The sequence below is a fragment of the Bufo bufo genome, chromosome 2 (assembly GCF_905171765.1).
Source record: "Bufo bufo chromosome 2, aBufBuf1.1, whole genome shotgun sequence".
Classification (NCBI taxonomy): domain Eukaryota; kingdom Metazoa; phylum Chordata; class Amphibia; order Anura; family Bufonidae; genus Bufo; species Bufo bufo.
In genome coordinates this window covers 488,980,546-488,995,860 of record NC_053390.1, presented here as the reverse complement: position 1 = coordinate 488,995,860, position 15,315 = coordinate 488,980,546, and the positions used below count along the sequence as shown (strand labels likewise).

The following is a 15,315-nucleotide window of genomic DNA, read 5'->3' as shown; positions in this document are numbered from 1 at the left end:
CACACACACACACACAGGGACGGACAGTCACACACACACAAGGACGGACACACACACATACACAGGGACGGACACACACACATACATACAATAAATATGATCACCACATGGCTCCTGCCTGTCTGCTTTGGTAAAGCAGGGCATAGCTGGGCTATGCCAGGCTTTAGCAGAGTGGGCACAGGACAGTGGACGCAGGGCACGATATGTATGCGAGCACAGCTGAGCGAGTGCAGGGCAAGGGCCCGCATACACATCGCCCCTCCTGCCTGTCATACCACCCCCCTCCCATTTTGGGGGGCATTAGGGGTTGGATGATGCAGAGTGTGCACATAGCCACCAATCATATCCCCCCCTCCTAAAGGTAACTGATGTGCTGGGGGGAGGGGAATATGATTGGTGGCACTGGCACACTCAACATCAGCAGCAAGGAGTTAAAGTCCAACCCTTAATGGCCCCCAAAATCCCTGGGGGGGGGGGGGGTTGATGTAGTAGCAGGAAAGCACACACTGTCCCCCTGTCCTCTATGAGCCCCCCCATGGCACATTTCTCCCACTCCATCATGGGCCAGTGGCAGATGGGATCCATCCAGTTGTTATCTTTGTACAAAATTGTACTTTGTACTACCAAATACCTGTAAGTTCTGTATGGTGGAACTTGCTTAGTTGCTTGGCTGGCTCAGGCTGTGTCTGTTGTGGCTGCTGGCTGGGGCTCGGGCTGGCTCCGCCTCCTTCTTCTCTCTGCCTGTGCGGCAGCTGCGTCACGCTCCAGCAGCCACTGGTCTGCTCTGTTAAAGAGACAGGCAGGCCAGGCAGCAGAGCGGAGCGCAGAGCGGCCGCGGGCCCCGCCCCCTCCTCACTCAGTCTCTTTCTATAGTCCGGACTGTGTGACTCTGTGCTGTTAGATGGCCAGAGGGCGGCGGCGGCAACAAAATATAGTAGTAAGCACAGCCTGCCCGCACACCCCAAAGGCCTTGGGCCCCCCAGGAGCAACTGGGCCTGGGGCAGCTGCCCCTTTTGCCCCACAGTAAAGACGTCCCTGAGAATTTCACATTTTCATAAAATACAATGTACATGACCTATGGTGCTGATTTTCCACACACAAAATCTGCACGCAATCCTGATCATGTGCATTTAGCCCAAAAATCAAACAGACTTGCAAAACAGGTCACCGCAGGCCGTGGTTCCTCCGTGGTTCCCCCATACAGTAGTGTCCCCCACACAGTAGTTTCCCCCACACTGCCCCATCACAGTAGTTTCCCCCACACTGCCCCATACTGTAGTTTCCCCCACACAGTAGTTTACCCCACACTGCCTCCATACTGTAGTTTCTCCCACACTGCCCCCACACAGTAGTTACCTTCACACTGCCCACATACAGTAGTGTCCCCCACACAGTAGTTTCCCCCACACTGCCCCCACACAGTAATTTCCCCACACTGCTCCCCACAAAGTAGTTTCCCCCACATTGCCCATATAGTAATTTGCCCCCCACATAGTAATCCCTCCTATAATTATTGCCTCCACATAGTAATCCCTCCCATAATAATTTGCCCCCACACAGTATCCCACCAAATTTCCCCAACATAAAAAAAAACTAAAAAAACTAAAAGCTAAATACTCACCTGCACTTGCTCGCAGAGTCCCGGCACAGTGCTGCTGAGTCCCGGCACAGGTGCGTCATCGTGTGCGCCTGCTCCGGGATTTCACTACTGTATAGGGCTCAACTAGGACTAAAGCCTATGGCGGTGATCGTTGGCGGGGCAGGGAACTATGCGCTACGCTCCCGTGCCCCGCTGCAGTATGTGGGCGTCAGCGCTTCAGCAATGAGCGCTTCCATCTGTATTGATGGAAGCGCTCATTGCTTCTGGGCCTTTCAGTGGCACCCCGTGAGCACTGACACCCCTCCCCCCGGGCACGCCACTGCATCTAATTTATCATGAGGAGCAGGCCTCTTCATAAATTAGGAGCATCCTCCTGCAGTCCATAAGCCTAAGCAGAAATCGAAGACAACTCAGAGCTGCTGTAGGTTTCTGGATTCATTTGCGCCATAAAACTGGTGAAATGGTAAATGAAGATAAATTTATCTCTGTGAGGGCGGTGTAAAAAGAGGCACTTACAAATTGGTGGCTAAATATTGTATTTTTCTATTCAAAAAGGTGTCTCTAATTAGAGCCTCCAGACACAAATTTGCTTGGGGCCCCAGAAATGCCAAGCCCGCGCATAGATATGGCCCCCAGTGTTCTGATCTCAATATTATTGAGTCTGTCTGGGATTACAGGAAGAGACAGAAGAATCTGAGCAAGCCTGCATCCACAAATTATATATAGTTCTCCAAGATGCTTGGGACAACCACCTTGCAAAGTTCCTTCAAAAACTGTGAGGAAGTGTATCTAGAAGAACTGATATTGCTTTAAGGAAAGTGTGGTCACACCAAATTTTGATGTGATTTAGGCTATTTTCACACTTGCGTTCAGAGCGGATCCGTCTGCTGTCTGCACAGACGGATCCGCTCCTATAATGCAGACGTTTGGATCCGTTCAGAACGGATCCGTCTGCATTATAGCTTAGAAAAAATTCTAAGTGTGAAAGTAGTTCAGACGGATCCGTGCAGACTTTACATTGAAAGTCAATGGGGACGGATCCATTTGAAAATTGAGTCATATTGTGTCATCTTGTGTCATCTACATTGTAAGTCTGGACGGATCCGTTTGCCTCCGCACGGCCAGGCGGACACCCGAACGCTGCAAGCAGCGTTCGGGTGTCCGCTTGCTGAGCGGAGCGGAGGCTGAACGCTGCCAGACTGATGCATTCTGAGCAGATCCGCATCCACTCAGAATGCATTAGGGCAGTACGGATGCGTTCGGGGCCGCTTGTGACCCCCTTCAAACGGAGCTCACAAGTGGAGCCCCGAACGCAAGTGTGAAAGTAGCCTTAGATTTCTCTTTTGTTCATTCACTTTGCATTTTGTTAATTAATAAAATAAAATAACACCTGAGATTTTGAAAGCATTCTACTTTGCAGCTTTTTTCCTTTTGCACAATTTATGACAAAAATAACTTGTGGTACATGATAGGAATCTCAACGTCCCACTTGGTACCCCTGGCACCAAACTTCTAGTATCGGCTTGGTTTGAGTCCCTTTCTGACGTCAGGGGAGCGCTTCACTCAGTAGGTAATAAATGACACAACAGTGATGTACTGAATGAACACTCTGAGGTTTATTTTTAATGCACACAGGTATATAGAGGGGGCTTTACCCTCTTTATTAGCATATCATCGTAAGTTATGTATTCAACCTATCATATTAACACGTTTTATTCTACAGACAGAAAAAGAGAAACAAAAACGGAACTTCCATATTAGGAATAGTGTCCGGGAGTAGTGCCAAAGAGATAAGATTCAGGGTTACAGAGAAAAGGAACTTAACAGCAATTAGTTTAACAGCAATCAGAGTTAGTTTCTAACAGAGAAATGAAACTTCAGCAAAAAGCAGAATTGGTTTTGACATTACAAAAAACATGGATTCCTTTCAGTACATGAAAGAGAACAGAAGTTTGATGATGATACATGTAAAGTTACATATAGGTAGTAACCCATTTACTCAGTTCTACATAATCAAACTGCTTTGGCAATATCTTCAAGCACAACTCCATTTAAAACTTAAAAATTAAGCTTTGCATGGAGCTACTCACAAAGCTCAAAGAAGCAGAGTTCTGGTTTCTAAATGTAAGACCTCAGACAGGAAAGACTTTATAGGTAACATTGAAAACCAAATATGGATTAAAGGTCATCTGTCAGGAGATATGTACCTGTTGAACTTGCTGACCTGTTGACTGTACACTGGGCAATGATGTTTAATATATGCAAATGAGCCTCTAGTGTTGACATTTTATTCTTCATTACACCTAGAGAGTCTGTTTTCTCTGTAACTGCTGCATCATCTGCACTTTGAGAGGGCAGGCATGATGACGTGTTCACTGCCTAGCCCTCAATCAGAATGGAGATGGCACGGCAGTTACAAAGAAAGTAGAGCTTCTAGGTGTAATGGCAATGCCCACATTGCTCCTAGAGGCTCATTTGTATATATTAAAGCATCATTTTTCTAAGCAGCTTGGGCACATATGGACATGGAACCAACACAGAGGCCCTCAGCTGCCAATTGCACATGCAACAGGTCAGCCAGTTTCATGGGTACAAATCTTCTGACAGATGCCCTTTAAGAATTTTTTTTTACCAGTGTTTGGGACCATATCAGAAAAAAAAACACTTGCTTTCTTCTACATTAGTTTATATACAAGGAAAACTTACAGGGTTTGTCCATTTTGAACAATCATTTGATTTTAGTAGAAGGGTTCCCCTGATGATAAGCCGTTATATTTGCCATTTTAGACTCTTGGCGATAACTGACTCTCAACATGTCAGGTACATGAAATGAGGTGGTCTGGGGTAGATATATTACAGGTCTCTGAAAAGGACTTTAAGAATATAAAAGACTCACTGTACCTAAATCTATCCTTACATGTTTTCTCACTTTTTGTAGGGAAGCAAAGAAAGGTATCATTGGCAGAGCCAGAATGTCAAGCAAAGTGGAGTTGATGATATGGTGCTCCTTTCCAAAATCACAGAGGATGCTATAGTGGAGAACCTCAAAAAAAGATACATGGATGACTACATTTTTGTATCCTTTCCATCAATGTAATGTACTTTTATGAGATCCTGTTTGGAAACCTATTTGAACTGTGAGTAAATGATTAAGTTCAAAGTAGCAAAATAACTTTCGCAGAGGACAACAGTAAAACTGGAACTGCAAATCATTCATACCTTAGGGCTCTTTCACACCTGCGTTCTTGTCTTCCGGCATAGAGTTCCGTCGTCGGGGCTCTATGCCGGAAGAATCCTGATCAGGATTATCCTAATGCATTCTGAATGGAGAGAAATCCGTTCAGGATGCATCAGGATGTCTTCAGTTCCGGAACGGAACATTTTTTGGCCGGAGAAAATACCGCAGCATGCTGCGCTTTTTGCTCCGGCCAAAAATCCGGAACACTTTCCGCAAGGCCGGATCCGGAATTAATGCCCATTGGAAGGCATTGATCCGGATCCGGCCTTAAGCTACACGTCGTTTCGGCGCATTACCGGAGCCGACATTTAGCCTTTTCTGAATGGTTACCATGGCTGCCGGGACGCTAAAGTCCTGGCAGCCATGGTAAAGTGTAGCGGGGAGCGGGGGAGCAGCATACTTACCATCCGTGCGGCTCCCGGGGCGCTCCAGAGTGACGTCAGGGCGCCCCAAGCGCATGGATCATGTGATCGCATTGGACACGTCATCCATGCGCATGGGGCGCTCTGACGTCATTCTGGAGCGCCCCGGGAGCCGCACGGACTGTAAGTATACTGCTCCCCCGCTCCCCGCTCCTACTATGGCAACCAGGACTTTAATAGCGTCCTGGGTGCCATAGTAACACTGAAAGCATTTGGAAGACGGTTCCGTCTCCAAATGCTTTCAGTACACTTGCGTTTTTCCGGATCCGGCGGGCACCTCCGGCAACGGAAGTGCACGCCGGATCCCAACAAAGCAAGTGTGAAAGAGGCCTAAGCTTACTGGAGTGCATGCTCCACACCCTTTTCCCCTTTTAAAACCTAGCAGTTTTCAGATTATTATTTTTTTTTTAACATTGTCCTTTATGAAGCATGAAAGTAACTTCTGAAAAATGCATTGTCGTACAAATATTTAAAAATAGACTGGATGTTGAGAATCTTTTAATATACATAGTAACATAGTGACATAGTATATAAGGCCGAAAAAATACATTTGTCCATCCAGTTTGGCCTGTCATCCTGCAAGTTGATCCAGAGGAATACTTAAAATAATGGCGGCTCACCTGGGAAATCCGTATGGAAAGGTGCTCTCCTCAAGGATTACCCAGAGCCAGGAGAAACAATAGAGAATGTATAGGAGGGGCACTCAAATATCAAGGAGCCTCGGACCGCAAATACATATGTGGTGAATAGTTTAATAAACAGTAATAAAACAAGGTATCATAAAATGACATATAACATCACATAAATTGACTATAAAACTGGCAGACAGCTGATAAAACAATCAAAATTTATGTTAGCATATATATATACTGGGTCTGTATCGCCGTACGTGTCCGTATGAGACCTAGATGGAAAAATAATTGTCGAATCGACAGACACTATGAGCTAATGTCCCACATGGAGGTGAACGACCATAGACAGAGACCTGCCGTTGGAGGGCGTTTCTCTTGATTAATAACTGGTTAGTAGAATAAAGACATATAGGAGTGTTGTGGCGAAACCAACCTCGCCACTGGGTTTCGGAGGGGCCTGGCTACCAGCCTCTTGCCTCAGGATTATGGCCCATACTAACTTTAAAGGAGCAGACAGACCGGCTGCACAGCTTAAATCTGTCTTTGCAATTGTATTTTGTTATGTGAGGGTACCCAGATAGCTAATTTTATTGTATTTGTGTATTCTGAGTGCCATTCACCTAATGATATGCACTCAGACTTGATCTATCTGGGAATATGTTAAATGTCTGTTTGCTGTGGGGGTGTGACATTGTGTGTTTGGGTGGTGATTCCTGTCCTGTTGTATCCACATGTGTATTGGCGATTTCCCTTTGTCCTGAGAGATAATTGAATTACTCCTCGGGTGTCTCCAGGGCAGAGAGGAGGAAACCATGATGCATTGTGGGGATGTGTTGTGTCAGTCTATCCTGCAGTGCTGCATATCTGTCCTGTGTCACAGTCTTCATTCTGGTCCCCTAGGGGCGTGTCCACCAGATGGGGACCTGCATAAATACGGGCGGGTAGCCCTCAATAAAGTGTTCCTGTTTTACCCTTTATCATGTTGAGGCTGATGTTTGGGTAACTGATCGACGCTGGGGATTGCTATACGCTGGGAGATTTGCTATACTCCCCTGGCTATAACTACTAGCTCTTTTAAGAGCTGTTCCTGCTCTCTGGTTTTAGGAGAGGTTCACCCACTGGAGCCTGGAGCCTTGTCGTAGGTCCAGGGTGGGTAGGAGACGGTGAGACCTCAACCAAGCTTCGGCGGTTCGTGGGGTCTGCAGTGCGTACGGTGTCAAGTGGAGTGCTTGGAGTCCTCGGAAAGCACTAGGAGCATCTATCAACGGAGGTACCCGGTCGGGGTGCTAGGAGATCCGTTACATTTGGTGGCAAGCAGTGGGATGGCGTTCCTAGTGTGAGGAGAAGCAGCTCGGAGACACCGTTCGTGGATTTACTAAATTGAGGGCAACGCTAGTATCCGTACAGCGCCCCTGGCTACAGCAGGATGGAATCGGCTAGTCTTCGGACAGCGTTCTATGACGAGGAGGAGGAGGCAGCCGCAGACTACAGGGATGCAGACAGAAAGGAAGTCTGGTGTGATGCCCTGGAAAATGCCCAGCGGCGGCGAGGTGAGAGTCTCCCCAGTTATGAGCAGCGGCTACAGAAGCGTGTGGCGATGTGGATGGGTCTCTTGGGAGAGCAGCCCCTGGATGACTGGGTAACAGAGCTCCAGAACCTGGTATGTAAGGAGCTTTGGCTAGAGGACGCTTACCAGGCCCTAAGGTGGCATGTCATTCAACATTCCCCCTGGATGGCTGAGCACGACAGATCCGAGGGTGAGGAGTTTGATGGACCGGGGTTACTATGGGATGCCTTGGAGGAGGACATTGATCTTGGCAGCACGGAGGAGTCTAGGTTTTGGGATATCTACTACTACCAGATGGGCATGCATGTTTATGCTGACGGAAGGGAGGTGAGCAAAGACATGACCCACCTGGTAACAAGGGAGTGGGAGCTGGAGCAGACCTACCAACACCTGCTCAGCTCCATTAATCCCCAACCTACTCGACAAGCAGAGCCAGATCTGCCCCACTACAACTGGGAAGACTTGCCGGCGATACCCCCTGCTTCCCTACCAACTCCCAAAGTAGGGAACTTCATAGACTGGTTCTGGGAAGACCTCCCGATGGCAGGTAGAGATGGGACCGAGGTCTCTCCACCGGCCCTACAGAGATGCTGGACGGCCGGTTCAGATCCCCCACCAACCCTGCAGGAATGCCAGGAGGAGGAGGTAAGCGATTCCTCCTCTCCACAGTCGATCTGCAACAAGGTCCTGGGGATAGGATTCCCTGACCACATCCCAGTAGAAGAGCTGGCATCTGGGCAGAGCACAGTCGGCCTCTGCCCTCCTCTATCCTCTTATCCAGAGCCTGACTCCCCACAGGCTACCCCAGCAGAAGAGCTGGCATCTGGGCAGAGCGCAGTCAGCCTCTGCCCTCCCCTATCCTCTTCTCCAGAGCCGGACATCCCACAGGCTACCCCAGAGGAAGAGCTGGCATCTGGGCAGAGCGCAATTGGCCTCTGCCCTCCTCTATCCTCTTCTCCAGAGGCTGACTTTCCACAGGCTACCCCAGCGGAAGAGCTGGCATCGGGGCAGAGCGCAGTCGGCCTCTGCCCACTAAGTACCTACAACTCCAAGCTAGAGAGCAACAAGGAAGCAAGGAGTAGCAGATGCCCCCTCAACAGCTGGGGACTAGTGATGAGCGGGAGGTGCCATATTCGATTTTGCGATATTTCGCGAATATTCGCATGAATTTTTGTGTTATATTCGTCGAAATCGAATATTCGCAATTATTCCAATTATCGCGAAATTATTTTTTCGCATATTGCGAAAATTTATCTTGATAGTATAAGGCAACGTTCCTATGCTAATGACTATGGCTAGGCTAATATGTGTATTTTACGAAATTTCGTAATATTGCTCTAACTTCGTCTCTTAGAATATTACGAATATTCTAAAAGACGAAGTTAGAGCAATATTAAGAACATTTGCAAAAGTCGAAATTGCGATGCGAGTAATATAACACGAAATAGTCGCATGAAGATTTAAACTTAGCACTGCTATATTCCATATTCTAGCCTAATATGGAATATACTGTAGCTGTGCTAAGTTAGCACTGCTATATTCCATTTTAGGCTAGAATATGGAATATAGCTGTGCTAAGTTGAAATCTTCATGCGACTATTTCGTGTTATATTACTCGCATCGCTATTTCGACTTTTGCAAATGTTCTTAATATTGCTCTAACTTCGTCTTTTAGAATATTCGTAATATTCTAAAAGACGAAGTTAGAGCAATATTACGAAATTTCGTAAAATACACATAGATTGTATTTAAGCTAATATACTGCTATAGTAATAATTTTTAATAGTGTACATATTTTACAAAACTTAAGTTCAGAAGAGGCAAAAAAAAATTACAGGAAAAAAAAGGGATTATAGCACTATATTAGCTAAATTACAATCTATATGTGTATTTTACGAAATTTCGTAATATTGCTCTAACTTCGTCTTTTAGAATATTCGTAATATTCTAAGAGACGAAGTTAGAGCAATATTACGAAATTTCTAAAAGACGAAGTTAGAGCAATATTAAGAACATTTGAAAAAGTCGAAATTGCGATGCGACTTATATAACACGAAATATTCGCATGAAGATTTCAACTTAGCACTGCTATACTCCATATTCTAGCCTAATATGGAATATAGCAGTGCTAACTTAGCACAGCTATATTCCATATTAGGCTAGAATATGGAGTATAGCAGTGCTAAGTTGAAATCTTCATGCGAATATTTTGTGTTATATTACTCGCATCGCAATTGCGACTATTGCGAAATTTCGTAAAATACACATATAGATTAGATTGTAATTTAGCTAATATGGAATATAGCAGTAAGTTGAAAACGCCACTGACTGGAGCAGCCAGGAAGCCAGGAATCCAAAGGACAGGTAAGAACAACTTTAGGGAAGTGGGAATGAAAAAAATATAATAAAAAAAAAAAGAAAAAAACGAATATTCGATTTCGCGAATATATAGAACGATATTCTAAATATTCGCGAAATCGCGAATATGCGATATTCGCGCGAAATATTCGCATCGCGAATATTCGCGCCCAACACTACTGGGGACATACAGAACAGAGCCAGGCCCCAAAATTCAACAGGTCAAGTATTGGGTTGTGGGTGGACTGCCAGACTAACTCAGATACCGACCGGCATGAGGTCAGGTATCTGGTTAGTCTTCCCTGGGAGGGGGAGATATGTGGCAAAACCAACCTCGCCACTGGGTTTCGGAGGGGCCTGGCTACCAGCCTCTTGCCTCAGGATTATGGCCCATACTAACTTTAAAGGAGCAGACAGACCGGCCGCACAGCTTAAATCTGTCTTTGCAATTGTATTTTGTTATGTGAGGGTACCCAGATAGCTAATTTTATTGTATTTGTGTATTCTGAGTGCCATTCACCTAATGATATGCACTCAGACTTGAGCTATCTGGGAATATGTTAAATGTCTGTTTGCTGTGGGGGTGTGACATTGTGTGTTTGGGTGGTGATTACTGTCCTGTTGTATCCACATGTGTATTGGCAATTTCCCTTTGTCCTGAGAGATAATTGAATTACTCCTTGGGTGTCTCCAGGGCAGAGAGGAGGAAACCATGATGCATTGTGGGGATGTGTTGTGTCGGTCTATCCTGCAGTGCTGCATATCTGTCCTGTGTCACAGTCTTCATTCTGGTCCCCTAGGGGCGTGTCCACCAGATGGGGACCTGAATAAATACGGGCGGGTAGCCCTCAATAAAGTGTTCCTGTTTTACCCTTTATCATGTTGAGGCTGATGTTTGGGTAACTGATCGACGCTGGGGATTGCTATACGCTGGGAGATTTGCTATACTCCCCTGGCTATAACTACTAGCTCTTTTAAGAGCTGTTCCTGCTCTCTGGTTTTAGGAGAGGTTCACCCACTGGAGCCTGGAGCCTTGTCGTAGGTCCAGGGTAGGTAGGAGACGGTGAGACCTCAACCAAGGTTCGGCAGTTTGTGGGGTCTGCAGTGCGTACGGTGTCAAGTGGAGTGCTTGGAGTCCTCGGAAGGTACCCGGTCGGGGTGCTAGGAGATCCGTTACAAGTGTGTACGCATCTCATATGTCCGATATGTATACGGGATAGCTATATGCTTAGCCACCGGATCACAAGCCAGTTACAGAATCCCTTTACACACTGCCGATTGAGGGTCTTACCACCAGGTAGTACTGGGTTGCCGAAAGTCTCCTCTCTTTCCTACACCGCCGGACCTGCTACCGGCGTCCCGTGTAGTCTCGCGGTATCAACGTGGCGTCCCATGTGACTTAGCGGCGGTTGCACGTGACTGGAAGTCTACGTGATCGGGGAGTTGTACGTGGCAAGGTATGTGTCTCTTAGTTCCGCATCTCCAGGTAAAAAGTCCAATAAGACGTGGTTCAGTAATCCTGGATATGTACGAGTGGCTGATAAATCATAAGAAAAGCCACTTATGGCAAAGTCCATACAGATGTATTGCTTGCTACTCCGTCCAAATATACCATACGCGTTTCGAAGTACCTCCCCTTCTTCTGTGGCGGTATTCAGCAAGCAAAAAATGCAACCTTTATATACTCAGATTTGAATGTAATGATGGGAGAATAATCCATCTCAAATTGTGGTACGGAGTAGTGGCAATGGAATAAAAAACGCATATGCGTTTTCAGTGCGTTTTATATAAAATCACAGCAATCTGAATGTGCAATTTAAAGGATCAAGATCCACATAATAAAAATGTATAAAAACTTATAAAGCCGCTTGAGTCAGCATGACAAAGACATATAAACATAAATTAATAACAAGTTAGCACAACTGAATGCAGTATCACTGTTCAGAGGTCTGCTGCTCATTGGCCCTAGGGGATGGAAGTGTTGGAATGAAGGGCCAATGAGCAGGACTGCCCTCCCCATTCCAACACTTCCATCCCCTAGGGCCAATGAGCAGCAGGCCTCTCAACAGTGATACTGCATTCAGATGTGCTAACTTGTTATTAATTTATGTTTATATGTCTTTGTCATGCTGACTCAAGCAGTTTTATAAGTTTTTATAAGTTTTTATTATGTGGATCTTGATCCTTTAAATTGCACATTCAGATTGCTGTGATTTTATATAAAAACGCACTGAAAACGCATATGCATTTTTTATTCCATTGTCACTACTCCCATCACCCTCCCCTCAGGCAGAGAGTTCCATAGTCTCACTGTTCTTACTGTAAAGAATCCTCTCTTTCCTCCAGACGCAGAGGATGTCCCTTTGTCACAGGGAGAGATCTCTGTACTGACCCCTGATATATTTATACATAGTAATTAGATCTCCCCTCAGTCGTCTTTTTTCTAAAGTAAATAACCCTAATTTTGATAATCTTTCAGGGTACTGTAGTTGCCCCATTCCAGTTATTTCTTTAGTTGCCCTCCTCTGAATTCTTTCCAGCTCTGCTATGTCTGCCTTGTTTACAGGAGCCCAGAACTGTACACAGTACTCCATGTGTGGTCTGACAAGTGATTTGTAAAGTGGTAGGACTATGTTCTCATCACGGGCATCTATGCTCCTTTTGATGCAACCCATTATCTTATTGGCCTTGGCAGCAGCTGCCTGACACTGTTTTTTACTGCTTAGTTTGCTGTTCACTAAAATTCCTAGGTCCTTTTCCATGTCAGTGTTACCCAGTGTTTTACCATTTAGTATGTACGGGTGACTTGCATTATTCCTTCCTATGTGCATAACCTTATATTTGTCAGTGTTAAACCTCATCTGCCACTTATCTGCCCAAGCCTCTAATCTATCCAGATCCATCTACAGCCGTATACTGTCCTCTTCAGTGTTAATTACTTTACACAGTTTAGTGTTATCTGCAAAAATGTATATTTTACTGTGCAAGCCTTCTACAAGATCATTAATAAATATATTGAAGAGAATAGGGCCCAATACTGACCCCTGAGGTACTCCACTAGTGACAGTGACCCAATCTGAGTGTGTACCATTAATGACCACTGTTAAAGCAGTCCTAAATTAGGGCATTTTAGATACACTCTGGTGTTCCAGATCAATGTACCCCCCCAGGGGTTAATATCCACACGTGGCTGAGAGACTGAACACTGACACAGAAGTTGGTCAAAGCAATCTCTAATTTTTAATACATGGGGTAAGCGTATTATACATCTTCAGAAGAGGGCAGTCCTCTCTGAGGCTTAAACATTGTTTCATTGGTCGAAAAGGAAAAAGTGATAAGAGAAACAGAGATAATACTCAACATCTGCGCAGTGAGTACCACTTTGGAATGTGAACTAATGTAAACATCTCGTTACCATCGCCATTTTGTAATGGCTGACAATCTAACAATAATACTGCATACGTCATATGTGACACTTCAAAGAGGTGCTTCTCTATAGGCAGTGAATAATATATATCATCAAGCCATATGATTGGCTTACGCATCTCCACCACACTCTATGGGACACCTGTATAAGGATGAGAAATCAGACACTGCCCGCAGCACTTTGCCCCCCCCCCCCCTCTCTTCTACAGTCTTGAAACAAAGAGAGGGGTGGGAGGCACTTGGAGAAGAAAAAGTTTAACTCATTACAGTCCTAGATATACAAAATATAGAATAAAATTCACACATCTTTAACAGTCCCCCCTTGAATTTCATTCTCTCCCTAAACCTAACCATCTGTCCCAATGCTCCGCCTCCTCTTCACCAGCTTCCACGACAAGCCATCCCTAGCGAACAGCCTCCCGTGACACTGGATTTGAGCACGGGGAAGTCAGATGATCTTTCCCTAACCAGCGTTGACATTATATGGGGGGGGACTGGAGGTCATCAGTGCTTCTGATTTTCTGGATCGATGTTTTCATACAATTTTTCATATTCTTTTGAGTCATGATCAACAGTCACACAAGGGAAAACCAGTCTCAACACTTCCTTGAAATCAATCCAATTATGCTTTTCTTTGTGCTTCACTGTGCTTGTGGTCAACAACACTCGGAATGGACCATCAAACCAGGGTTTTAGGACTTTCCTAACGTGTCTTTTTCTACCACCCAATCTCCAGACACAAGTGGGTGGGTTCCTGGTACTTTATCAAAACCTGGAAGTGAAGCAAAAACTAGAAAATGTACTTTAGTCAAATGCTTGTACAAAACTGATCACATAATCTGTCAGACAACCATGTTGCATCTGAAGCTGCTATGGGAAATAAATCTTATCCTAGGGGCTGACCCAAAAAGGACCTTATAGGGACAAAGGCCTGTCTCACGGTTAGGCGTATACCTTACTAAAAGAGGGCTACCAGCAGGCACTCTAAGGCTTCTGAATCTTTAACCTAGTGTCCCGTTCAGTTCCTTTTCCCTACTCTACTGCTGCTTTGAGGATGGTACGAAGCATGTAAGGCCTGTCCTACACCCAAAACCTTCATCATCTCCTGCATCACTTCACCTGTGAAGTGAACACCTGTGTCACTTTCAATGATCTAAGGTACCCCATACCTGCACACAACTTCGGCCATCATCTTTTTTACTTCTTTGGGTATGGTTTTGGCCATCCTGAAAACAAGTCACATATCAATACATACTCATACATGCCCACCTTGTGTAGTTGAAGGTAGTCTGTAAACGTTGAAACAGATACAAAAAGCAAGACGTGTTTCTTGGGTACCTTAACCACCTTGCCCACGTTGTTGTGGGCACAACCGTTTATCCTTGAGTATGTCTGACTGTTACAGTGCTGAACCCTGGGGCGTACCATATGCTACGTACTAAATCACACATAGCAGTTTTTGTCTGGTGAGTCACTCCATGGGTTGCCTGTGCCATCGTGGATTAGAGGGACCTGGGAAGGCAAAGTTTCCCTTCTTATTTGTAGTCCCCCCTTTTCCATCCACCAGTCCCTTTCCTCCTTCCCCATCTGGTTCTGTAAGGTCTTAAGAACTTTCGGGAGACAGGAGGAGTTCTTTCAGGGACCTGAACTGTGGCCACTTAAGACAGGGGTCTGCTTAGGTAATTTGGCAGCCATTTTTGCCGCCTAATCTGCCGTGGCTTTCCCCTTTGGCTCCTCTGCATCTGTTTACAGTGGCCTTTCGTTGCTATCAGCACCTCTCATGTTAGTGACAAGAGAGCTTCCATCAGAGACCTCACTGCTTCCCCATTTTTGATGGATTTACCTGAAGCGATCAAGGAGTCTCTGGCTTTCCATGTGGGCCCATAGTCATGGGGCTATCCCAAAGCACACCTGGAATCAGTGTAAATGTTGGCTGTTTTCCCATCTACATATCTGCAAGCCATCTTCAGAGTCTTTTAGCTCCACTTCTTGAGCAGACATGTGTGGTAGTTCACGTTTAATCACCACTGCCCAACCTGTGTAGTACCTGCCATCCTGGCCATACCTCGATC

The 15,315-nt window shown here is 45.6% G+C and overlaps 1 protein-coding gene across 3 annotated transcripts in view; it reads left to right on the top strand.

Moving 5' to 3' along the window:
• The window catches only part of MYO1F (myosin IF), a 1,016,322-nt gene that overhangs the window by 85,788 nt on the left and 915,219 nt on the right, over positions 1–15,315 (top strand). For all 3 annotated transcript variants that reach the window (XM_040417777.1, XM_040417776.1, XM_040417775.1), the window contains exon 2: positions 4,539–4,676. In XM_040417777.1, the coding sequence (XP_040273711.1) occupies positions 4,539–4,676 (138 nt within the window). The remainder of the gene's footprint in view (positions 1–4,538; positions 4,677–15,315) is intronic.